Genomic DNA, 25,628 nt, shown 5'->3' on the forward strand with positions numbered 1-25,628 from the left:
CCTTAAGTGGAGGTGGCCTGGGAGAGAAAGGAAAATAGGAAGAAAGTTGCACGGCTCATGAGAAAAGTCAACATAAAACAATGCATGCAGATGAAAGTAAAAGCAGATACAAAAAAAAATCACATTTTATAGAGCATGGAGAAAGTGAGATGAGTAGATATGTGGGGGAAAACCCTCAGTTTTAATTAAAAAAAGTTAAAAATTACAGCATTGAACTGTTGTTAGATAACTTACAGTCATGCAAATATCCACATCTATAAAATCATAGTACTCACATATAATACCTGGGAAGCTGTAATGAAACGAAACTGCTCCCATACAGCAGTTCATAGAATAACCCTAGTCTGGATGTTATGGAAGCAACTCACCTCACATTGTAAGAATGAGGGAAATTGATCCAGAAATCTATTATTTTAAACTTATTGTAAAAAATATCCAAAAAAGGAAAAAAGTTATAGAGCAAAAATTTTTAGAACAGACAAAAAAAAATAACAACAATAAAAAAAAATACCCAAATTCCATTATCCCGTCAGCAAATGGCCAGGAAGTAAAGGCGATACCTCTATAATACAATATAAACAACCTTCATCCATTTCAATTTGCAGTGTAGAAATTTGGTTAGCAATGCAGGAGCAGATTATACTTTCTGTCATCCTGAATATATTAAACTATGAGTGTTGATAGTGCAGCTTCTAAAGCAGTGCTTCTCAGCCTTCCTGATGATGCAACTCTTTAATACGGTTCCTCATGTGGTGACCCCCCAACCATAAAACTATTTCATTGCCACTGCACAATTGTAATTTTGATACTGTTAGGAATCATAGCTATGTTTTCTAGAGATCTTAGGCAGTTCCTGTAAAAGAGTAATTCCACCCCAAAGAGATTACACCCCACAGTTTGAGAACCACTGATCTAAATAAAATATAATTGATTTGCTCCAACATGGTGGCCGGAGGGCTTTAAGGTGGGCATGAGTGTGCACGACTGTGCACACTTGCATGGAGAAACCTTCTCCCCTTTTTCCATCATCTCTTTTGTAGTATCACTTGCATCTGTAAACAATGAAAGATTCGGTTTGGGGAAAACCAGCATTTTAGAGCCATCAGCAGTGAGAGAAACAGGGAGCACAGTAAAGGCTTCTCACCAGCACAAAATGCAAGAAAATACACAAATGATTAGACTAACTAACCATCTAAAGTAAGTCATGCTGTATTACCTAGGACTCTGAGGGTCCAGGTACACTCTGGGATGTCTCTTTGGTCAGGTTACACAGTGAACTCTGCCACGCTCCCTGGAGACGTGCTCTACATCGCTGGACAGCCTCGGTACAATCACACGGGCCAGGTCGTCATCTACAAGATGGAGGATGGGAAAGTCAAAATTCTCCAGACACTCAGGGGAGAGCAGGTAAACTGGAAATAGATTGTTCTGTGTCGTTTGTATGTCCTCTGTGACTTTTGACCTTGAATTTTAAAATCCCAATTATTCAAAACCCATTGCGTAGAATGCTTTCTATTTGATTCTTTGGAGGGGTGTAAAGTAGTCATAACTTAGATGTCATAAACGCAACAGCTGGAATGAGGAAGAGGTAGCTATGTACGTATATTAGGTGTCGCCTGCAGTTTTTTTTTGTTGTTGTTTGTTTGTTTGTTTGTTTGTTTTTTAAGACAAGGTTTCTCTGTGGCTTTGGAGCCTGTCCTGGAACTAGCTCTGTAGACCAGGCTGGTCTCGAACTCACAGAGATCCGCCTGCCTGCCTCTGCCTCCCAAGTGCTGGGATTAAAGGTGTGCACCACCATCGCCCGGCTCTTAGTTTTTATTCAAACTATACGAGAAATACTAAGATCTAAAATATTAAGAATTATGAGAGGGCGGTTGCATGGAGCATTCACAAGAAGAAAAGTGGCCTTAAGTTATGATTGGTACTGGAAACCCATAAGGGATAAACTTTGTGCTGGCTCTAAAAGGAAAGATGGGAAATAGATGGGAAGATCAAGGGGAAAGACTTAAAACTATGTCAACATTTAAGCGTCCAATTCAGCGCATCAGGTCATACTGTAGGGAACGGGAAATTGTATGCAACATATAAAATTGGAAAATTCTTTAAAATATCCTTAAATACTAAAAGTTGTTTAGGAAACTGCACATACAGTAGGCAAATGTTAATAATTTTAGTGCATTAGACTGAAAAATATGTGTGACTGTGCTACTCAGTGTTTAGTTTTGAACAATAATTTGAGTAACTTTTGTCTTTTTTCTTCTCATGGTTGTGTGGGTTTCCCAAGCATTCCAGAATGAGTGTTCATTAACTCCATTCTGCCACATGCAAGGATGTTCTGCTCACTCCTTGGCAGGCAGATCCGAAATCGACCTTCCTCCTTATGCCTTCATAACCTGCAGCCAGGTATCAGGAGTCACACTGAAGAGGTCTAAAAGTGACCCTAGTGTTAAAGTCCTGAGCCCCAGAGGAACAGTGTCCTTTATGGTAGCATAGCCATAGCTCAAAGAGGCTCTGTTTGGGCCACCATAGTCTGAGAAGCCACATTATATACAAAGAGCTTTCTTCCAATTCCACCCAGCCTCAATGCAGCATCCTATTCAAGGATATTTTCACCCACATCAGCATGGCTCAGCAGGGCAGGAAGGCTGTCCTCAGTAGACTCCTGAGGCATCCCAGAATACGGCAGAGGTAGTTCCTCATGTTCAGGTGAAAGGATTCTATTAATTTAGCCATATATCCATCCAGAAAGTCATCAACAATAAAACAGCTGTCACTGTAGCTCAAGATGACATTCGAACCACCTGAAATGGTTTATCAACATTATGAAATGGAAAGGGAAGAGGGACAGTGGTGTAAGTCGGCGCTAAGTCAAGCCGAAGAATTAGAAAATGCTATTTGTTGTTGTTGTTGACAACTGAAGTCCGTTGCCATTCTGAAGCTGTCTGCAAGTATAAGGGAATATAAAAATATGAAACAAACATTCTTATGGCAAGTAAAAGGTGATGTCATGGATGCAATTTAAATAAATAATAATAATTTCTGTTCTAAGCCTGAGATTCTTTCAAAAAGCTTGTTCCATGATTACAAGGTAAACCATTCTTGAGTTGGGGTAATTAGAGAACATTAATTATTATACTTAGACATGTTTCCTGTGACAACACAAAGTCTAATGACCAAAGCTGCTGGGAATAAGACTGAGGAAGTTGGGAAACCGTGGACCTCAGAAGTTCATGAACTCACTCTGAGCTGCCGAGGACCAGTGACTCTAGAAACGAATACCCAACAGTGTAAGGACTTGGGGAATTTTCTTTTTTTTTGGCTTTTTAAAATGTATTAGTTCAAATTATAAACTTTTCAAATGTCTGTGCAGTTGTACCTTAAAGGATCACCAAAAGAGCTTTATAAAATGCATCATCTCATTCATATCCAGCCTGGCAAAGGAGATGGTCAGTGCACAGCGAACACACTGGGGAAGCATCTCCATCTAGCCTTAGAGAATCCAAAGACGAATACAGGCCTGACCTTCAGTGCAGGACAAAATTTAGGAGATGAAAGGACAGAAAGAAACTTGCAAGGATGAAAACCAAGTGTCGTTTATAGTGAGCATGGTAGCTTCTGTGATTTCATCCCCGCTTCTTCTATCTTGTGTCCTAGATCGGCTCCTACTTTGGTAGCGTCTTGACAACGATTGACATTGACAAAGATTCTTATACTGACCTGCTTCTCGTCGGGGCTCCCATGTACATGGGGACAGAGAAAGAGGAACAGGGCAAAGTGTATGTCTACGCTGTGAACCAGGTAACATAACAGCATTTGAGATTGGTGAATCCAGAAAGACCCTTCCCTTCAGTTCCTACTAATGCAGCTGGACTAACTTTCATTTGCTTGAGGGGAGAAAAAGATCTAAGTTTGCAAGTCCCAGTCAACTTCACAGTTTGAAAAGGAACATTTAGAATCCTAGAAAACTACTTTCAGACCTTAATTACGTTTTGCTTGAAAATATGAAATACGCTTTTTGTTTGCTTTTGTTGTTACTACCCAGTTTTGTTTGGTCCTTTTGTAAAAACTGGAATATACAGGAAAAATATGGCAAATGCAAATGTCACTCACCTAGTACATAATCCTGCTCATAAACCTATTCAAGAGCCTGCGTAGGTTGGAGACTTACACATATACCACAGTGATAGACAACGGTACCAAGCCCTTCCTGGGAGACAGTCTGGGTTTTGGAACACTTTGCCAGGCAAAGGGAGATTCTGATTTCAATCCTAATTTTAGACGCCATTTGTTTGGAGAAGTAATTTTTGCCTTCATGGTTTGTTTTGTTTTGTTTTTTTAATTCTTATTTTATCTCATACTAATTATTTTAAATCACAAATTGCATACCTTTCTTCCTATCTCTTTCTTGGCTTTCTCCCACATGTTTGTTAAAAGAACTTATGTGCTCGCTCTCTCCCTCTCTCTCTCCTTCCCTCCCTCCCTCTTTTTCCAATAAAAGAGTGTTCTTTGTTAGCATTGTATATGTTTCCTTCTACTCCAAGCAACTTTTGAAGGTTTGCATTTTGAGCAGAGTAAATTTCGTCCTTGTCTTCGGTGGAGAATGAACAGTCTTAGCCAAGAAGCACATTGTTGGGCAAGCAGGGCCGGGGACACAATGGAGATTTTCATTTTTACTTCTTTAATAGGCCGAAAATATGCTACTAATTATACCCTTGGCTTCATTAAGAAGAGTCCATTGGAATTCTGAGCATGCCTGTTCTCGGGGGCTCCTTTGGCATTCCTACCTTTTCCTATATTTTACAGGTTTGCCGTTGGTATTCCAATGGTTACTTTGTCAGGTTGGTTCAGCATGCTCTTAAAAATAGGCCTACACCTCTGTAGCAGTGTTGGGAACGCTTAAGCATTCTGTTTGTCTTCCCTCCAGACAAGGTTTGAATATCAAATGAGCCTGGAACCAATTAAGCAGACGTGCTGTTCATCTCTGAAGGATAATTCATGCACAAAAGAAAACAAGAACGAGCCCTGCGGGGCCCGGTTTGGAACAGCAATTGCTGCTGTAAAAGACCTCAATGTGGATGGGTTTAATGATGTGGTGATCGGAGCTCCACTGGAGGACGACCACGCAGGAGCTGTGTACATCTATCACGGCAGTGACAAGACCATAAGGAAGGACTATGCACAAGTAAGACACGAGGTCCCCCTAGGCTCTCACCCTTCCCGGCCAGGGGTCTCATCCGTCTTTTCCACAGCTCATACCGTACTTTGCTTCTTTATTCTGACTCTTTGGGGAAGCTAGGTGTGATTTTCTCCTATGTTCTTTCTTGAAAGAATTAGTTAGCATTTTATGCTGTTGTCTGGTTTCTTTTCTGTGACTATTTGTCTGCCTTCTTGAGCCTGATCATTTGAAATGGTAAAATAAAAGAACACAAGAACGCCTGGTGATAATTTGATTTGGCACCTATAGTGCGTTTAACCCCAAAGAGTAAGGGAGCAATAATAGTGTCATTTAGAGCTGGGTGGTGGTGGCACACACCTTTAATCCCAGCACTCGGGAGGCAGAGGCAGGTGGATCTCTGGAGTTCAAGGTCTGCCTGGTCTACAAGAGCTCCAAAGCTACAGAGAAACCCTGTCTCAAAAAACCAAAAAAAAAAAAATAGTGTCATTTAGTCAATAAAGGAGATGAGATTGTGTTGTTTTTCTTATTCAGTACCCATATTGTTATTTAACAAAATTATATTAAATTTATAATTATTAATTAACATATATTTTCATCAAATTAATATGGGTTTCTGAGGTTTACAACTTTTTTCTCAAGTAATCCTTCTTGGAAAACATGTAAATGATTAATCTGGACCTGCAGGGGATTTCTGTTGTTCTTGTTTTAAATTTATTGATAGTCAAGCAGTTTGACATTTATTGACCTAAACTAGAAATTTAATTTCTTACTGCATAAGAAAAAATATTCACTCGCATAAATGTTTAACACATCATAAGCAAAAGAGAGTTTAGAGAAGTTGTAATGTAATGGGAAGTTTATAATCATATTTAGTTAAGCAATGAGTGATTATGAATAAATATAATACAACAAAATAGCACTCTTTAGAATCTAAGCCATGAAGAGAATCCAGACATTAGCTATTTATTTTTACATTTCAATGGTCTCTTTTATTTTTGTAGTCAACAGAATACTCAAAACCTACTTCTGTAATACTTTGTTAACTTTTTATAAGTTATAATGACATTAAATTAATAGTGAACAAAATAAAAGGCTTATATAAGTAACAACACTCCTGTCCATTTGACAAATGATTTGTTTTGGTTAAAAATCTGTGTGGGATTATATACTTAACTAGTGGCAGGCATTGGGACATTAACCATGGGGCATTGGGGAACCAGGAAATACATACAAAGGACTTTCTTGTATTTTGCTGCTTTGTTCTTTCAGTATGAATCCTGTAGGTTCGGTGGATGGCATTTGGAGCAAAGAAAGATGTTTAATTGTTTAATGAAGTAAATTGTCATAAGTAATGCACTTTTAAAGGAGTGGTAAATCAAAATGCAGCTTTAAACAAATTAACCAAACAGTATTAGAGTTTGGTTGTTTTGAGTGGAAAGTGCTTTCCCAGGGCACAGGCGAGGGTGTATTCCACCCACTTCTGGAAATGCAGTGTAACCCAGAATCAAGCAGCATTAGCTCCTTCAGGACTGATGGGGCACAAATCTCCTGATTTGTTTGCTGAAGAATTGTGGGAATATTTTCCTATTTGACTTCTTCCCTTTTGTTACTTAAAAAGAATCGAGAAGGAAAAGAATACTTAAAGTTTAGGAAGAGTCTGTTAGTCCTGTCTCCCTGCCGACAGGTTCAATCAAATTAGTATCTGCTTGGACAAACACTGAGCTACAGAGCACAGAAAGGTCACTTTCCGTGGAAGGTGAGGTGCATAGGTGCATACGTGAGCCTTCAAGAACCGTGTAGTCACGGTGCCTTCCTTACATCGGCGTGGATGTGAGTAGAGATGTGTGTTTTAGGACAGTTTTTTTTTCTCCCGTTTATTTATTTATTAAAGATTTCTGTCTCTCCCCCGCCACCTCCTCCCATTTCCCTTCCCCTCCCCCAGTCAAGTCCCCCTCCCTCGTCAGCCCATAGAGCTATCAGGGTTCCCTGCCCAGTGGGAAGTCCGAGGACCTCCCACCTCCATCCAGGTCTAGTTAGGTGAGCATCCAAGCTGCCTAGGCTCCCACAAAGCCAGTGCGTGCAGTAGGATCAGAAACCCATTGCCATTGTTCTTGAGTTCTCAGTAGTCCTCATTGTCCGCTATGTTCAGCAAGTCCGGTTTTATCCCAGGTTTTTTCAGACCCAGGCCAGCTGGCCTTAGTGGGTTCCCAATAGAACATCCCCATTGTCTCAGTGTGTGGGTGCACCCCTCGCGGTCCTGAGTTCCATGCTCGTACTCTCTCTCCTTCTGCTCCTGATTTGGACCTTGAGATTTCTGTCTGGTGCTCCAGTGTGGGTCTCTGTCTCTGTCTCCTTTCATCGTTTAGGACAGTTTTTGAATTGTCCCATGCAGTCATCTGTTTGTCCTCTTGCATATACAATGTGTTTTTAAAGGTTCCAGGACCTTAGACTATATCTGTTTATTAGAATTGACAAAGAAGTGTAAATGGAGCCTGTGGCTCAGATTCCTCTTGAGCAGTAGACAGAAGGACATTATACATCAGCATGCCTCTCTCTGAGTCTCTGACTCTGACATGACAGTCTGGGCTATACGAAGAACAATTTCCTTTGGGATTATCTCTGTGTTTTCTCTTGCTTCCACTCAGGGCCCTCTCAGTCCCCAAAGGAGCTTTACTTCCAACTTTATGCACTAATCCAAATTCTCAGATTTATTCAAAACTATTTTGAACAGTCTCTTCCACCATCAACCTGTCTGTTGGGATTTTCACAGCGTATTCCATCAGGTGGGGATGGCAAGACACTGAAATTTTTTGGCCAGTCTATCCATGGAGAGATGGATTTAAATGGTGATGGTCTGACTGATGTGACCATCGGAGGCCTTGGTGGAGCTGCCCTCTTCTGGTATGTATGTTATAACATCTGGTTATGCAAATGGCAGTATTTTTCATGATTCTAGACCACATAGTATGAATAGAACTCTTGTCGTATCAAACGTCTATTTATTGTACTGGCAAGATGCAAGTTATTCAATGGGTTGATGCATCAGGGAATCCCAAGGACACAGAAGCTGAATAGGAGTGGGTAGAATGAACTCTTTTTTTTAATTTATTTTTATTTTTTTATTTTTTAAATTTATTTATTTATTAAGGATTTCTGCCTCGTCCCCACAACCGCTTCCCATTTCCCTCCCCCTCCCCCTATCAAGTCCCCCTCCCTCATCTGCTCGAAGAGCAATCAGGGTTCCCTGACCTGTGGGAAGCCCAAGGACTGCCCACCTCTATCCAGGTCTCTTAAGGTGAGCATCCAAACTGCCTAGGCTCCCACAAAGCCAGTACGTGCAGTAGGATCAAAAACCCACTGCGATTGTTCTTGAATTCTCAGTATTCCTCATTGTCTGCTATGTTCAGCTAGTCCGGATAGAATGAACTCTTAATTTGGTTCTCAACTATGTACTTGGCCCCTGGGGATTCTTGCTTACCCACCTCTCCTGCACCAGAGTTCCATCTATTGCCGTGTCGTTCCTATGTGGGTAGTGTGAGTGGGAGTTTCTGGAAAGGAGCTGTGTCTGCAGATCCTAACTGTCTGGGTCCAGTGGCCAAGTAGCCTAGCTGCATCAGTGGGATGTTCAGAGAAAGACTGTTTTCAGAAAGAAAGATGGAGGCCGATAGAAGAGGAAACCTCACATCGGCCTCCATTCTCTGCAGGCACTTCAGGTACACAAGGAGGAAAAAACAGAAAAGAAAGTAAAACTCTAATGGAAGAGAATAAGTGCAGCATGGTATATGCATTTACTGGTATAGTAAATTGCCATTAAAATGTAAAGGCAGGCACTCTGAATGCTTCCCAGTCCAGACAAACAATGGGAAAATTACAGATTTTATCACACCATTTGGAACAGTGCATAATTTAAAACATTCTTCTTTCCTTCCTGGAGTTTTCTGTCTAATGTTTTTGGGCCCAGGCGATCTGCCCATGAGTAACCGAAACCCATGGGAAGCCAAGCCATGGGTAAGGAGCGGGGACTACAGTGTGTCTGATGATTAAAGCTAACGTAGCAGATACATGAAACAGCAGACTCTCACAGGGTCTTGAACATAGCTCTTCCTCCAGGAAACAAAAGCGAGGCCCCATCTTCAAGAACAGAGAGGTGTTCTAGTTTTGATGAAAGCCAGCAGGGTCCAGCTAATTTCCTAGATGCCTTTGAGCCATTCCCAAATCGGAAGCAAACTCAGAGATCCCCCAATACTTAATTTTGATTCTGAGCTTGCACCTGGCCAGTTGGTTCCATTTTAAGTCTCCTGTCTGTCTTTGAACCAAATGTCTGAGATGGTTCTAAACGACGGGGGTCTCCTAGGACATGAGATGCGATGGTTTATGTATTAAGCAGTCATTAGGGAACAATAGCCTGAAAGCGCACAACAGTACACAGAAGAGACTGGCCTCTGATGCACTCTCCCTGCCCTGCCCAGCTAAATGCTACCGTGTGAGTAATCCCGTTGTTTATGCGTTTGCAGGGCCAGGGATGTGGCTGTAGTTAAAGTGACCATGAGTTTTGAACCCAACAAAGTGAATATTCAAAAGAAAAACTGCCGCGTGGAGGGAAAAGAAACAGTATGCATAAATGCTACAATATGTTTTTATGCGAAATTAAAGTCTAAAGAAGATTCAGATTACGAAGCTGGTAAGCATCATGATTGCAGTAAGTACTCTGGGGCAGAAGAGAATGTGTTGGCTCCAGCATGAGGACCTCTCCCCAGCATCATTAACTTCTTTAGCTCCAAGCATTTGCCCTATGAGCCTGTTGACCCCTGAAACCACTCCTCTAGGAGGAACCATTCTGGAACCTAGTAAATTCTGCAGCAGAAATTGCATGTTAGAACTCACTGGCTACGAAATTCCATGTTTTTCCTGTGCCTCCCATATATTTATATTTTATACACTCTTCACAGGGAGCATTTAAAAAGGTCTGTAAATGAGATTGTTTGAAACAGAATCCTCTCCCTTCTCCTGCCCCCTGCTGGTGAAGACTAGTATTGCAGATGGCCTGACTGCTTCACACCTAGTCCAAGGTTCTCAGTGAGAATGTCCAGATGAGGCCCTTGTTTATGTCCAGACTTAATCTGTGTGTGGCCCTTGGATGTGTAGTGCCAATCTGTGTGTCCCCTCGACCTTATGCCCTGGACTGTCTAAGACAGTCTTCAATGATGTTGAAATATGTTGGGGTCAAAGCTATGAGGGCTTATTTTGTAGAATTTTATGTTTTGGATATAATCTAAGTTGGCATGTTTCTACAAAAAGGTAAAAATGCCCTTTGTTTATTTTTGTCTATATTGAACCTAATATAAAAACAAACAGTATCCCAGGCTGTTTGCCAACATTTCTAAACTATAAAAAATGATCTTGAACACAAATTTAGTAAATTCAGACTTGGTAAATTTAGTAAATTCAAACCACAATTCACATGTATGTTCATAATTTATGTATGTGAGTGTGTGTGTGTGTATGAGTACATTACACAAATTATGACTTAAATGTTAAATGCATGGTCATGTAAGAGAGCCACTGCATAGGCTTTCAAGGTTATGTCCACGACCGCCTCTGTGTCTGCACTGTAGCAATATAGGTATTCTCAGTGTAGGACCCTTTATCTATTCATCTGCTCGAGAGCTTTTACTGCAATGTTAATTGGAGTAGGATCACAGGAAAGTCGTTCCCAAATAAACATGTCTGTCCAATGTCCCTTCCTGTTCATAGATTTGCAGTACCGCGTCACCCTCGACTCACTGAGACAGATATCCCGGAGTTTTTTCTCTGGAACTCAGGAAAGAAAGATTCAAAGAAACATCACGGTTCGGGAATCAGAATGCACTAGGCACTCCTTCTACATGTTGGCAAGTAAATCATGTATTACAGCTGCCTTATTCCAGGTCGAGAGGCTGGGGGGCACGGCTGTGTAGTTGTCACCCTCGGAAGTTATTCGGAACTGAGACCTAGAAAATTTGATGAGCGGCAGACAGATCTGACTCCAGTCTGCAGACACTGATTGCAGCCATGTGCACAAGGGCAGCGTATGAGCTGTGTCCAGGGACCAGTGCTAAGAGGAATGAACTAGCTTCAAACATTACCAAAACCCTCTGGATTGCCCTAGGCGTTTTAGCATTTGCTGTGGAACTGAAGGAGATGCGGTGTATATCCCAGCTGCCCCAGGGTCTGAATGACTATGGGCAAGTCATTGAGTCTCAGAGAGGCGTTGTGTAAAATAAGACTCCTCATAGCTACCCACCTTAGAGGGCACTGAGACAGCTCACAGCAATGTATATGAAGACCGTGGTTTATGACCTCAAAAATGATGGTTCTTACTGAAATGGAAAACATTAATCATGTTCACATCGTTTCCGTATCTATGCATTGTAAAATTCCATACGTTTAGATGTGTATGAGTGAAATACAGGTGCATTGGGCGAGTCTGTCCTTCTTAAAGCAAGAGAGACGCTTTCCCAGAAGTGAGTACTGGCATGGGTCTCAAGAACAACAATATTTTTATTATGTAGCTCAGGGTGGTATATTCAGGCAGGGGGGTTACTGGGGGGAACTCCAGCAAGTCCCTCTGTGGAGCTCTAGGGGAGTGACCTGTCATTCTGGAGCAGCCATTTCACAGCTATTATTCTTGTCAAAATGGAAAAGCTATACCACTTCAGCAAAGCAAAGGCCTACTGAGGTATGACACCAGTGATCAAGAAGGTTCAAGTAAACTAGAGGGGCAGAAGGATGCTCCAACAGAGTCATAACATCCAGCAAAGCTGACCCCACTGACAAATGTTCTGTTTCACCTTGTAGGATAAGCATGACTTCCAGGACTCTGTGAGAGTGACTTTGGATTTTAATCTTACCGATCCAGAAAACGGACCCGTGCTGGATGATGCTCTGCCAAACTCAGTCCATGAACACGTAAGATGAACTTACAATGTCCAAAACACATAGACAGATAATTCAAATCAATTGTGTGTTAGTGAGAGGGAGAGGAGAAGAGAGAGAATTGGACAATTCTAGACTTCTCCCAGACCCTTTAACTTCCTTCCTGGGGTTGAAGGGAACTGTAAATAAACAATTGGAAAGGTGTTTGCCCTAATAAGCATGAAGTTATGAGACACAGTTTAGAAATAACGATGCGCTCATACTGGACCTCATACTTGGACCACAGCTAACCCTTAGTCAACAGTGTAGGTTCATCCCTGGCCTTCCTGGCGGAGGCCTGTGGTGTCAAAGCTTGTGTCTTAATCACTGTTCTAATGCTATGTGGTGACATCATGACCAGGACAACTCATAGATAAGAAAGCATGTAATTGGGGGCTTGTTTAGAGCGTTAGAGGGCTAGATAGTCTATGATCATCGTGGGGAGAAACAGAGAGGCGTGGCACTGGAGCTGAGTACTTCCCATCCTTATCTGCAGGAAGCAGGCAGAAAGGAGAGAGGGAGGAATGGGGAGGGAGGGAGGGAGAGAGAGAGAGAGAGAGAGAGAGAGAGAGAGAGATTGACTTGGGCTCTTAAACTTCAAAGCCCACTTCCAATGACAAACCTTTTCCACCAAGGCCACACCTTCTAATCTATCACAGACAGTCCCGCCAGCTGGGGACCAAGCATTCCAATATGGAAACCCAGGGAAGCCATTCTCAACAAAACCTCCACAGCTTTCGAAATGAAAAAGCAGAGCATATTTGCTTCCTGTGGGCACAACGTTGCCCCTAAAACCAAAGAGATGGGAAGAGACTGTTCTGCGCTGCTTCTGTTCTGCTCCCAAAGTTCACTGGTACACACACATCTGAGAGCGACGGAGGGAACAGAGGGAGAAAGCATGTCACGTGGATAGCCATATGGAGAAAAGCTGTAGAGATGGAAAGTTCATTTTCCCCATTCATTCTCCTTCCAAACTCCCCCATGTAGCTGCAGCTTTTAAGTCGCGCCTGAAAGACGGGGTGATTTTCCACCCTGTTTGCAGTGTGGCTGGATGATAGTGTGAGGATACTGATCCACCAAAGGGGCGGAAGATGTTTGCTACTGTAGCTGAAACCAAAGCGCAGAGGTGAAGGTGATAGGGCAGATGGCTGGACTCACGGGCCAGAGTGAGATCTTCCTGGGTTTGGTACCACCACCCTGATTATAGACGTTTTAAAGGACAGTGTGGTGCTGTTGACTGTTTTAATTGAGCTCAGTGGGTACCAGATGCATGCTGTTTAAGCAGAGGCAGGTGGATCTCTGTGAGTTCGAGACCAGCCTGGTCTACAAGAGCTAGTTCCGGGACAGGCTCCAAAGCCACAGAGAAACCCTGTCTCGAAAAACCAAAAAAAAAAAAAAAAAAAAAAAAAAAAAAAAAAAAAAAAAAAAAAACTACAGCTGCTGCAACGTGTTAAATTGTTGAAGGGAACGGAATTCGGGAAAAAGGGGCTGCTTTAACAGGAGGAGGAGAAGGAGAGGGGGCAGGGGACTTGGAAGATACAGAGAAGAGGCTAGGAAAGACATGTGTGTGATGCTAGACTGGATCAGGGGAAGGTGAAATTTAAAGAGAAGAAACAAGTGAAGAAGCTTCCAGATACATGGCTGAACCATTTTCCTGCCATGGCTCCTTCAATATTCCCTTCTTTTTAGTAGGAAGTCATTTAACTGAAGCTGTGTAGAGTTAGATCTTGGAGTTCTTGACTTGCAGTTTGGAAACTGTCCTTCACAAGGAAACAGATGCCAGTGTAAAATACCTACAAAATCTACCTCCTTTAAAGGTCTTGAAAATTAAGACTACAAGTCAACATTTATTCTTTCTCCTATAAAGCCAGCAGTAAATGTGAAACCCCTTAAGACCTCAGCCATGCAATCAACTTTCTTGTTGCATTCTCTCTTCCCTGGGTGCTATGCCATTTCTGTTACACAAATTAATAGCTGGTTTTCAGTGATGTTTAACTATACTATGAAATATCTGTGCCTGGGCCGCTTTCAGATTCCCTTTGCGAAAGACTGTGGAAACAAGGAAAAATGCATCTCAGACCTCAGCCTGGACGTGTCCACCACAGAAGCCAGCCTGCTGATTGTCAGGTCCCAGAATGACAAGTTCAATCTCAGTCTCACAGTGAGGAACAAAAGAGACAGTGCCTACAACACCAGGACAATAGTGCGGCATTCCCCGAATCTGATTTTTTCAGGAATTGAGGTAAACTTGATGTTTTTCATTCATTCTAATCATGGTAATTTAATTGAACCACTTTTCATGCCACTGAACTAATTCATTTCATAACATTGATTTGAGAAGAGCAGAAAGGATTTTTTGTTAAGTATTAGAATACACTAATGGTCATAATTGCAAGCTTTTAAGGTATTTAAAACTGTTATTTTATGCATGTGGGTATGTTGCCTACGTGTATATCTGTGCACCATATGTGTGCCTGGTGTCTAGCACCACGGAGGACAAAAGAGGACGTTGGATCCATGAACTCGAGTTACAGACCATTGTGAACTGCCATATGGGTGCTTGGACTCAAACTCAAGTCTTTGGAAAGACCAGCCTAGAGTAGCCAGTGCTCTTAACCACAGGGCCAGCTCTCTGGTCTTCACTTTCCACCAAGCTTTTGTTTTATCTCTTTGGAGAGGCTTTTCTTTTCTTGTATTTAATATTTTAAGTACTTAAGAAAGATAGCTGATAATTCAAATTTTCTGTATTTCGCAGAGTCATCAAGTCAATGAAATTGAAATTCAGTCAAATAAAATACATAATAATCAAAGCTAAAACCATTTAACAAAGATGCAGAGAGGAATTCATCTGTTGAAAGAAATTTCCATTGAGAAAATCAAGAAATTGTTTCTTCCTATGAAAAAGCTCGAGCCAAAAATTTCTTACTTACAAAGATATCTGTTAGATGACATGTTTTATTTTTATTTATAATAAAATGGTACATCTTGGTAATAACATCTGAGTATCTAACCTTCCATTAATCTGACAATAATCCCTTGCATAAGATGCTGGATCATTTGTCAGTTTTTGCAAATTTGAATTTAGCTTGTATTCTGATTCCCAAATGTATCCCCAAGTTAAAATTTTGTGTTTGATTAATTTCAAAGTATTTTAATTCACATTAAAATAATCATGCTGATGTGAATAATTTTATTTATATTAAAAATCAATACCTTTAGGTCTAAAAATAAGTTAAATAATGGAGAATTTACTTAGTATGCATGAGACTCTGGATTTAATCTCCAGAACTGTAATATACTCACACGTTAATGTGTAGCATTAAAACATTGCTGTCTAGTTTCCATCAATTTTAATTGTTACTCTCATTTCAGTCTATTTGTTCTGATATCATTTGGGGATATAGTAACTAAGATATAGGGATCATTTGTTACAATAATATTTTGGTTTTAGAACATTGTTATGAATATGAAATAATTGCAGAAATGTAACATGTAGATGCAATATAGAGAGATGTCTGTTGTTGCTGTACTTTCTCTGGAAAGGGAGCTGTGTTAAAATGTATCCTCTCCAACTGGCTTTCTGGCCAAAGCAGACGAGCAGGAATACCATGTGGCCATGGCAAAGTGGCAGGAATATTCACAGTGAATCTCTTTGGCCATGGCAGAGAGGCGGGAAGAATACCTACAGTTCATAGTTCTTAATGTAAGGAGGTCCTTGACCTTGTATTAAGGCCACCCTTTCTTTAGTTGTATTGAGTGCTGGGTGGAGTCAGGAGGTGAGTCCTGGTGGTTGCAGTTAGAACCTCGTTCTTGTTCAGGGCTCCATACTCCTGCACCTACCTGTGTGATGTTCCACCAGTGCAGATGTATGGGCGAGGCACCCCCCACTGCAGATTTCTGTCCATTGGTGTTGTTGGTACTCAGTTACCCTGACTACTCATGCCAGACAAAGGTGTGCTTTGTCCCTCAGGAGCCCCCAAGTGATGGTTTCAGTTGTCCGTGAACTCTGGAATAGGCAGTTCTTGGTGCTGTGAGTCTCCCAGCAAAACCAAGACACAAATCTTGACAAGGCAGTTGCTAACACATAGCTGGGAAAATTCTAAAATGATTAACATAAATCATTTTATATTTAATGTATTTCTTCTCTACATCTTTTTATTTTCCATTTTAGGGTATCCAAAAGGATAGTTGTGAGTCCAATCGAAATATCACATGCAGAGTGGGCTATCCTTTCCTGAGGACAGGAGAAACGGTGAGAATCCTGGGTCAAACAAAAGTAGCCATTGCCAGTCAATGGTGATATACTCAAAGATAAACACATAAATCCTTATAATAGGTGAATTGTGATGATACAGGCTAGACACTTTGGGTGCAAAATGCTTTTAGAGTATGATTCCTGTGTCTCTGTAAATTCCGTACCCTGAAATTTCATCCCCAGTGTGACAGAAGTAGGAAGCAGTGCCTGAGGGACTGTGGCTTCACAAGAGGCTTAAGAGATTTGTTTGTCTCATCACATGGCATACAGTGTCTCCAGAGCAGGCCACCCTTACACTCCAGTCTTCTAGGGCTTTCGCCTTGGAGTTCTCAGATTCCAGAGTGATGAAAAGGAAACCTCCAGTGCTTATGAACTACATAAATTAACAATCAAATTATGTCATTATAGAAGCTCAGAAAGACTAAGACATAATCAAATGCTAAACGTTTAATAAGTCATATTCAAATACAGGGGCTAAATCAATAATAGATAAACGGATGCACTATTGTACGTTCCTGCCAGTAGTGAATGAGAGCTATAATTTCTCCACGATGATGATGATGATGATGATGATGATGATGATGATTGTTCCAGTGAATGTGAAGCAATGTTTTACTGTAACTTAGATTTACATTACCCTAGCAGCACGTGATGACATTTTGAGTAACTTTTCATCACACACATACATACACACACATACACAAACACACACACACACACACACACACATGCATACATGCATGCACACAGGCATACTCTTGCTGTCTTTGGAGAAATACCTGCTCCCATACATTTTTATTGAGATAGGGTCCACATTGGAGCCCAGGCTAGTCCTAAGCTCTAAGCTTATAGTATAGCCCAGGATATGAACTCTCAGCAGTCCTCTTGCCTCTGCCTCCTAAGTGCTAGGACTGCAAGCATAAGCCACTATTTCACATTCTGCCTCTGTTTTTAAATTTGGCTGTCTTTTGTGCTATTACATTGTGGGTGTTTTTCAAATAGTCAACATTCAAGTCTCTTACCACATACATGATTAGAAATTCTTAGTGGTTTTTTCCAAGAATTAGATGATTTTTGCTTACTCTTAGGTCTGTGATCCATGAGAAAGAACTACGTGATGTGCACTAAGGGAGCCCGACATTTGGCATCTGAGTAGCCAGTTTCCCTGCACCATTCAACAAAGGCATGGGATTTAAATATTTCATCCTCTATCCAACAATTCCTTGTGCTTGTGATAAAAGCTTAAATCAAAATATTCTCTTAGGTTCTACAAAGGGTGATGGGAGGAATTTTCAAGCAATTTCAAATTGAGTTTCATGCTTAGAATATTCTTGGGTTCAAGATACAGACTTTCATCTAAGTATTTCAGGTTCATGTGGATATAAAGCAAGCATTTTATCAGGCCTGCATCTCTGCCATGGAGAATACGAAGGGCCAAGTGCCCAGGCTAGGTGTAGAAGTTAAAGAGAGACAGGGAAGAACCACCCAATAAAGGTCCCTTTACTGGAATGGAGAGCAGTACTCCAAGGCAAGAGAAAAGCCATCTTCCTTAAAAGAATTCACTTTCTCCTTTTGAAATGTAAATTAAGATTATATATGGGAGGGAAGAAAATTCCATATGTACTATGATACAGCTGTGCTAACCTCACAGCCCCATGCCATCTGGGAGTTGTTGACTGCGTTTTCTGTCCTTCCCAGTCCTGCAGCAGTTTAGTCCCAAATAAATACACCAAGGTCTACATTAATTATAAACTGATCGGCCCAGTAGCTAAGGCTTCTTATTAATTAATTCTTATAACTTATATCAGCCCATAATTCTTATCTGTGTTAGCCACATGGCTTGGTACCTTTTTTGGCAAGGCAGTCATATCATGTGTCCGCTGAATCTGGGTCACAACTGCAGATTGAGCTTTTATATTCCCAGAATTTTCCTGTGTTGTTCTTGCCACCCTGCCTCTACTTCCCGCCTGGTTGTCCCTCCTATACTTCCTGCCTGACTACTGGCCAATCAGCATTTTATTAAAGAAGTATAAGAAACAAATCTTTACAGGGTAAAACCATTGTCCCACAGCAGAGACTGGGCACCAATTGTTCACAAGCTATAACTATCACAACTTTTCTGTTTAACATTAATCATAAAAATATAATTGAAGGCTTTTCCATTAATTCGGTATTCCTGGAATGTTTTTCTGGCCCAAATTTTAATTCTTCAATTGGCACCAAATAAGATTAGTTTTGAATCTCTGTCTCTATCTCCATCCATCGCCAGATGAAGGTTCTATGGTAATATGCAAGATGGAGATAGAGACAGAGATCCACACTGGAGCACCGGACTGAGCTCCCAATGTCCCAATGAGGAGCACAAGGAGGGAGAACATGAGCAAAGAAGTCAGGACCACAAGGGGTGCACCCACCCACGGAGACAGTGGGGCTGATCTATTGGGAGCTCACCAAGCCCAGCTGGACTGTGACTGAAAAAGCATGGGATAAAACCGGACTCTCTGAATATGGCGGACAATGAGGGCTGCTGAGAAGCCAAGGACAATGGCACTGGGTTTTGATCCTACTTCTTGTTCTGACTTTGTGGGAGCCTAGCCAGTTTGGATGTTCACCTTCCTAGACCAGTATGGAGGGGGGAGGACCTCGGACTTTCCACAGGGCAGGGAACTCTGACTGCTCTTCAGACTGGAGAGGGAGGGGGAGAGGAGTGGGGGGAGGAGGAGAGGAGTGGGAGGAGGGGGAGGGAAATGGGAGGCTGGGAGGAGGCGGAAATTGTTTTCAATAAATAAATAAATAAATAAAAAGATTAGTTTTGAAATCAAGAAATATAATTCATAAGCTTTATGATGAGATCATTGGGCAAGGACATACAGGTGATCTTTGGTTTTAAAAGTAATTTACATTTTAGTGTGACTGTTGGTATTCATATACAGGCCCTTTGTACAGGTAGAGGTTCTCAAAAGAGACCTGTCTGTATATGATATCTGTACAGAAAAACACTTTTTTTCCTTTGGCATTGTTTTATGCATGAAAACTCTTACAAACCAATGTCCTTTCATAATACTTTATTCTAAGAGCTAAGCCATTTTGCGTTATCTTCTTGGATTACTGTCTAGTGATCCAAAAAATTTTACACTATAAAATTAATGAATCAAGAGTGTTTCCTTGTTTCATAATGGTGGCTAACATGCATATTGAAGAGACTTTAATGACTAACATGCCACAGATATGTTCATTACTGGTATTTGGGAAATTATGGTAATAAAATAGGTAGAATGGTTCCTCTTGATTTGTGGCTTGCATGACTTCTTGTTACCATGACTTAAATAAGGTATTAAATTCAATGTTACCATGTGTCTTAGTGCATCCAGGCTGCTATAAAAGTTAGCAGGAATAGAGCAGCACATACATGAGAAATCTATTTTTCATAGATACAGAACTGAAAATCCCAAAATCAAGACAATGTCAGGCCCATCATCCAAAGAGGATTTTTTTGGTTCAAATATGTTTTCTCTCTTTATCCTTGGGGAGTGAGAAGGAAAGGCAGCTTTTTGGTACCTCTTTCATAAGACCATTAATCCCACTCATGTGAATGTTCATGATCTGCTACCTGCCAAAAAGACCCATCCCTAGTACTGATAACTAAGCTTGACCATAAAATCTTTGAAAAAATAAAGCATTCAGACTACAGCAATATGCAAAGCATATTACATACTCACATTTAGAAGTACACGTGTATATTGTACCTGAATGTATGCATTTATGATGTGGCTGTATTTTGTAAGGTAATGTTTCTTAAGTAATTTTATGATTTCTATTTAGGTAGTGAATTTATATAAACTATAGTTTTTCCAAGTAGATGTTTTTCTGATCTGTTTTTTAAGATGTCTATTTTAATTTCATAGGTAACCTTCAAAATAATATTCCAGTTTAATACATCACATCTCACCGAAAATGCAGTCATTCATTTAAGTGCAACAAGGTTAGTTTGTGTATGTGTGAACATATGTGTATGTGTGCATATCATTCCTTTCGTGTAATTGGATTATTTTACTTTGTAGTGTCACGGGCAGATTTTTGAAACTGGTGTAAGATCAATAGAAGTAACAGCCCATGGACCACTTTGCCTCACAAAAAATACCTTGGGAGTAATTCGCAACAGTAGGGGAATTCATACTCAAATAATTTAACCTATTGGACTAAATCATTGGTAATATTACCTGTAGACTATCTTGTAATTACACACCACTTATATCTGCCAAACTGCATTTATGATCAACAGGAACTACTAATTTTCAAACATTTGCTAGCTGTCTATCAAAGTCAACTGAGTCATCACACGGACTTAAAATCTAATGATACCCTTTCATACTTCAATAAATTTTACGCAAATCATTCAAGGCTTCTTGGCACTATCGTAGAACACATGCAAGAAAAGAAAGCCCTCTAAATCAACAGGAACAAAGCTCATCTGAAGTCACAGAGAGTGAGGCTGCATGCACACGGTCTGCACGGGTCTGCACAGGTCGTCTACACCAGGTCCTCAGTGTGCATATGATGGCTTCCAGTTTAGTATTTTTTTCTGAGATTCCTGAGGGTACAAATGAGTGAAGCTCTGCTTCTTGTGCCTTCTCTTGGACTCTTTTCCTTCTTTGTTTGTTTTGTCCAACTCTTATGTGCTGATTTTTGTTTTGTCTTTTATTTTATTTTAATTATGCCTTAGAGAACTTTGATTTACAATGGAAGACAAAAAAGGAATGGGTCCAGACAAGATGGGAAGTAGGGGAGAACTAGAAGGAGTGCAGGGAAAAGAAACCATAATTCGGATACATTATGTGAGAAAAAAATCCATTTGCAAAAAGAGGAAAAATAAATTTAAAAAAAAGAAAAATAGGTGTCACCTTGAATGAAGAATTTATGTTTTATTTTTGGGTTTTTTGGATTTTTTTTTTTTTTGCTAAGTTGAATTCAGCCTGGCTTAAGAAAGAATATACTACTTATATTTTCTTTAAGGAAAAAAGTGAGAAAAGGCTAATACAGAACTTAAAGTAGGTTTTAACTTTCTGCTGAATATAGTTTTCCACCAGAACATGTCCTGCGATGTCAAGTGGTTTTGTTGTAGTAACCCGCATGGCCCCTGTATTTAGTCATTACTCCATAGATAGAAAATGAATTAACAAGCAATAAAATAATTAATGGATAAATTAACTCATTCTATTCAATTCAGTTTAGCTCAGCATCTATTTATTTGACATCCACTGTAGAAAATTAAGTGATAACTTGTCTGTTTTGTAGATGAAAAACCAGGACAGAGAGAAATTAAATAACGATGTAAAGGTACCAGTGTTCAAGAACAACCCCATTCCTTTATCTGGTCATAAAATTACATTTCTCCTCCATGCTTTGTTCATGAGTATGAGGTATATTTGTATATAATGTATATGTGTGTAAAACATAAATAAAATTTCAAATATTATGAAAATTACACCTCAAATCAAGGAAATACATAAAAATTGAAGTAGAATGCATACTGACTGCTCTTTTGGAAAGACTAGGAAAGGCAAAAGAAGATTTTAGATCCACAATTAGCTGTATGAGCCTAGCTGAGTCTCTGTACAAGGTCCTCATGTGTGATAAATTCAAATTAAGGTGATTTGTGTCCAAGTCTTTATGCCACAGAAGTCCAGCTATCTCAATATTTTAATAATAAGCCTGTAGATTCTAATTATTTCACACAATTTTCTAAACATAGGTCTGAATCAGTGTGGTTTTCAACTCTTAACTCCAGGGTAGAATCATCTTGGAAGCATTAATAATAATAATAATAATACCTATCTCCACTCTAACTTCTCTCAATAAAAACAAATGAAGAATTCTACGATTTTGTATTTTATTAATTTTCCTATAGGATCTTCTCTTTCAAATGCTTAGAGCTGGTCTGTGGCTAAACAAATGTAATGTCTAATGTGAATGTACCGTGTTTTCCAGTGACAGCGAAGAACCACCCGAATCTCTTTATGATAATGAAGTAAATATTTCCATCCCAGTAAAATATGAAGTCGGACTACAGTTTCACAGGTAGGAGAAGCTACTGTTTTTCATTGACAGCCTTTTGGCCACCGAATGGTTTTCCTAGTGTGGTCCCTGCCTGAGAGCATCACCACTCACTTAAAGTGGCAGGTACTTCAGTGTCTTCCAGACCTGCCAAGTACACAATTCTGGTGTGGTGCCTGGCAACCATGTTCATTGTCTTCCAAAAAAATCCACACGCATCTGTACCTTTGAGAACCTGTGTGCACTAAATATCAACATAAAATGTGCTAATGGCAGGTCTTTGCTCCTAAACAGAAGCCAAAGTCCTTGACAAAATGCAGCGTTTTGTCACAGGTCAGCAGCATATTTTTGGGTCTCTGTTCTCATCCTGCGGACGGGATCTACCCGCCCATTCTGTCACACGAGGTAAAAGCACTTCTCATTGGTCAGCCACTTCTTCCTTCCCACTATTGGGAAACCATTCTTTCTGTTCAGACCGTGTTTTCTTTTCAAGTACCAATCATGTTAGTGAATGCTCGCTCCACAGAGCCCCTTGCTTATGATGTCCCTTACTGAAGCAGGATTCCAAGCTCTTTTAAATAAATATGTGCAATGCGTATAGAAAAAAATGGGGGCCAGAGTCAAGGCCAGCCAAGTCTACCAGCCAACCATTCTGTTTGTTTCTCATGGCACTTTCTCTTTGAGAGAGACCAGAGAGCAAGGGTTCTAGGCTAGGCACAGAGATTTGCATATCTTCCTTAGCCTTTGAAGTCTGTTGTCTTTTGTCTGATGTGCTGCATATGCTTCTGTCAGCACAAAGATTTTCCCAACAGCTTTCCACTCCATTCAAATCGAGTTTTGGCACACATTTGTAAATATCTTTTATTTGTCTTCTCTTGGCTGAAGTGCTGCTTTGAGGGATAGTCTTAAGTTCTACGGGGTCATCCAAAGACCATGACTTTCATAGGGAGATTGAGCTTTCTCATCTATCAGTAACAGGAATTTTAAATTGCGTAAATGTAAACATTCTTTTAAAAAAAAACTGGTTTCTTCACTTTCAGCATGACTAAATATATCAAATTTTAGTCTGATTTTTTCCCTAGTTCAAATGTTAGTAGATTCATGGAGAATCTTCACTTTATAACAGTTAAATTCTACTTTGAAAGTTACATGTAATTTAAAATATTGGAGTCAAGTAAGCAACAATGCCTATCGAATTTGGTGACTGTTAGCATCCTCAAATATTTAATTGAGGTTTGGGGGTAAAAGAATCTCTCTGTTTTGAACTCTGCAAATATTTTTATGGGATCTTGTGATAGAGACTAAGAAAAGAATGGAGTCAAATAAACTTAAACATTGCTGCATTTTATCTTATTTTCCCCCATTAATTCTTTTAAGTTCTGCGAGTGAACACCACATCTTGATTGCGGCCAATGAGACGCTCCCTGAGCTTATTAATTCCACTGCTGACATTGGAAATGAAATTAATGTCTTCTACATGGTAAGAAGCTGTCTCTAAGTCAATATGCTAAACAGATTATTTCTATTAAGGAAACAAGGAAGTGTTTCCGTATTTAATCTCCACATCCTAGAATATTTTTCTTTGTAATTTAACTATGTTATGCTATTTTGTCCAAATTGATAATTATATCAATTTTTGGCCTTCTGGCTAAGATTAAGTGCAAACTGGTAATTATACCTTGAGTCAAATTTAAAAGCCAAAGTCTCTAACTTCCTTATAGTAAGACATATTAACTAAGAATAACTTCTAGAAGAGAAGTCGCTCTTTTGTCAGACAGATGCTACAATCGCAAAGTGTATATACTTTATATTCATTTTAGTATGGCTCAGAAAACCACGTTTCACAGACTCATGACAATCTCAGAAATGATTTTTTTTAAATTCTTGTGGGAATATTTTTCTTTATTCAATGTGTCCTTGTCACTTGTCTGTCTATTGCTCTCTTTCACGTGAATTATACTGTGAATTACCAATGTGTCCACTACAGTCTTCTTCAATGATAGGTTCTACTACACTCATTTTTTTGATTTTAAATTCTTTGCTACAAACTTTATGTAAGCTCTACAAAAGGCTGTCAAGAACTTTTAGACTGGGTAACGCTTACAAACTCAGTATTACGCAAGGAGAAAGGAGCATTCAATTCAAATGAATGGTTTATGAGCATATGCCCTCATCAAGTGATACAACACCATTATAAATGAAGCCAGTATTAACCTTTTGGGGAATGGTCAGCTATGAAGGATTAAGTTCTCTTACAAGATGGGAATAAGTTTCCCATATTCTCAAGAGAAATAAATTCCTCTTGAGAGGAATTTGTGTTCTCTACTAAAATTATGATGATAAACTACATTCTGGAAATTAGCATGAGTGCAAACTCTTGCTTAATTCTGGGATATGATTGTATAATTCAGAATATTAGGCTTCTATAGTATACAAACAAAAAGAAAGGGAAAAACTTGACCATTGTAGATCTTCATTCATTGTAACTTATTAGGCTCTAGGCTTGAGATAGGAGCTCCGTGTTACAAGCAATGATAGCAGAAATAATAATATTTTGTATCTCTGGTTATTTTGCTGCTTTAACATCTAGAAGGAAAGTAAAACAAGATGTTTAGGTGAAATCTAGTGTCTTACTACTGGTAATTTCCCTAAGAAATTATTAATGATTAAAAATTTTAGCAACACTCTTATAAAAGGCTTAAATTTTTAACTCAACACTACAAAGTTACTTAGATGAACTGTCATTCATTTGGTGAAGACATTGTTATATATTCTGCAGGAAGACAATATGTTATAATATTTTAACTGCAATTGCTACTTATCAGTTTTCCATGCTTGTAACATTTTTTTTAATGTTTTCACATTGCTGCTCATAGATAAAACAGTGATAAGGGATCCAAGTCTTAGAGTTAAGAGTTAAGGCAGTACTGCAAGCCAGATGATTAGCATAGCGAGTTTCTCATAGGTAACACATGTTGTAGATAATACTGTAATTGTTATTTAGCTATCAGTAGCCAGATTTTCAAGTAACCATTATGTTTTGGGGCAACATAACATAATAGATTTAATAAACAAAGTTTTCTTTCTGTGTATGTGAGGTGCTTTATATCATTTGTACAAATAATAAAGACAAATAATTTTATCCAGCAAAATTCTGCTAAGGTGGTTGGATTGCAGGAGATTTGTTTT

General features: G+C 39.7%; 1 protein-coding gene across 1 annotated transcript in view; it reads left to right on the top strand.

The window, feature by feature from the left end:
- The window catches only part of Itga1 (integrin subunit alpha 1), a 146,499-nt gene that overhangs the window by 102,377 nt on the left and 18,494 nt on the right, over positions 1-25,628 (top strand). Inside the window, exons 12-23 of the mRNA XM_041663215.1 lie at positions 1,265-1,407; positions 3,655-3,798; positions 4,925-5,182; positions 7,947-8,077; positions 9,691-9,857; positions 10,931-11,067; positions 12,014-12,124; positions 14,163-14,372; positions 16,302-16,382; positions 20,291-20,367; positions 22,374-22,463; positions 23,817-23,919. Of these exons, the coding sequence (XP_041519149.1) occupies positions 1,265-1,407; positions 3,655-3,798; positions 4,925-5,182; positions 7,947-8,077; positions 9,691-9,857; positions 10,931-11,067; positions 12,014-12,124; positions 14,163-14,372; positions 16,302-16,382; positions 20,291-20,367; positions 22,374-22,463; positions 23,817-23,919 (1,652 nt within the window). The remainder of the gene's footprint in view (positions 1-1,264; positions 1,408-3,654; positions 3,799-4,924; positions 5,183-7,946; positions 8,078-9,690; positions 9,858-10,930; positions 11,068-12,013; positions 12,125-14,162; positions 14,373-16,301; positions 16,383-20,290; positions 20,368-22,373; positions 22,464-23,816; positions 23,920-25,628) is intronic.

The sequence above is a fragment of the Microtus oregoni genome, unplaced genomic scaffold (assembly GCF_018167655.1).
Source record: "Microtus oregoni isolate MIOR12 unplaced genomic scaffold, Mior012 000014F_ref0000157, whole genome shotgun sequence".
Lineage (NCBI taxonomy): Eukaryota > Metazoa > Chordata > Mammalia > Rodentia > Cricetidae > Microtus > Microtus oregoni.